Source organism: Myotis davidii, unplaced genomic scaffold, assembly GCF_000327345.1.
Source record: "Myotis davidii unplaced genomic scaffold, ASM32734v1 scaffold1036, whole genome shotgun sequence".
Lineage (NCBI taxonomy): Eukaryota > Metazoa > Chordata > Mammalia > Chiroptera > Vespertilionidae > Myotis > Myotis davidii.
In genome coordinates, this window is record NW_006287260.1 from 1,043,391 (window position 1) to 1,044,751 (window position 1,361).

Genomic DNA, 1,361 nt, shown 5'->3' on the forward strand with positions numbered 1-1,361 from the left:
TCTTTCCCTCACATTTTCTATTAACTTCAAAAAAGTGTATACGCTTATCAAACCAAATAAAAACAAAACTAACAACAAATCTTGGTCCTCTGAGCAGCCTATGGGGCTGGTGTACTCTCAGACACACTCCAATTTATAGATACCTCACCAGTACCAACTTGCCAAAGATGCATGGAATTTCTTGGAGAAAATTATAGAAGCGCAGGAATATTTTTTCCTTTGTTTTCAAATTCTAAACAAACTGTCATTGTCCATAACAGAAGAATCCCTGCCCCATAGATAAGAATTAAATACAGAAACACCTTATACTTACTGGTTTAGGCTGGGGTGCAGTACTGACTGAAAAGAAAAGAAAACCAAGTAAGAATCCTGGCATTCAGCAAAAATAAACTAATGCTCATATAAGACACCCTACCAGAATGAAAAATCTCTCTTGTACAGTTTATACTGTAGAGAAAATTACGTAAGCAACTTTGACAGAAACATATTTTTTAAAAAGAAATAATGGATATAAAAGTTGACTAACTTAAAATAAGTTTAAATAAATTAAATTCTTCAGACAGCATAAATGCAGACAGAGCCAATACGCCATTTCTGGTTTCCACAATTAATGCTGCTAAAATCCCATTCACACATACTGCTTAAAATAGAATATGATAGAAAACAACCCCCTCATCCCTACCCAGGATTCGCATCTAATTCTTCCCCTTATCACTCGTCAGTTTTAAATGAAGAGTGTCATCAAGAGCCATAGTAATTTGCTACATAGCATATCATGGATATTAGTTTAGCTTAGGTGAGAGGAAGAATTTTCGGTATCCCTTTAAAACTTTGTATAAATATATTTTATTAATTTTTTACAGAGAGGAAGGGAGGGGGATAGAGAGTTAGAAACATCGATGAGAGAGAAACATCGACCAGCTGCCTCCTGCATGCTCCCTACTGGGGATTAAAATTAAAATCTGAACTTCAAATGGAAATAATTACTGTAATCACAGTAGCCAATATTTATTTAGTACATATGTTATACGGCACAATGCCAACTGCTTTAACATGAAATCTAATCCCAATAACTCCTGCATGAGAAAATAACTAAGTCAAATGACTTACTCAAGGAAACCCAGCTGATGATGAAGCCAGGATTCAAAGTCTGTTCGCACCAGTGCTTAAACTTAAGGTTTTTTTAAAAATATATATTTTATTGATTTTTTACAGAGAGGAAGGGAGAGGGATAGAGAGTTAGAAATATCCATTAGAGAGAAACATGGATCAGCTGCCTCCTGCACACCCCCTACTGGGGATGTGCCTGCAACCAAGGTACATGCCCTTGACCAGAATAGAACCTGGGACCCTTCAGTCCG

At 36.2% G+C, this 1,361-nt stretch overlaps 1 protein-coding gene across 2 annotated transcripts in view; it reads right to left on the minus strand.

Moving 5' to 3' along the window:
- SRPK1 (SRSF protein kinase 1) overlaps positions 1-1,361 on the minus strand; it is a 56,022-nt gene that overhangs the window by 19,390 nt on the left and 35,271 nt on the right. For both annotated transcript variants that reach the window (XM_015560861.1, XM_006759026.2), the window contains one exon: positions 314-339. In XM_015560861.1, the coding sequence (XP_015416347.1) occupies positions 314-339 (26 nt within the window). The remainder of the gene's footprint in view (positions 1-313; positions 340-1,361) is intronic.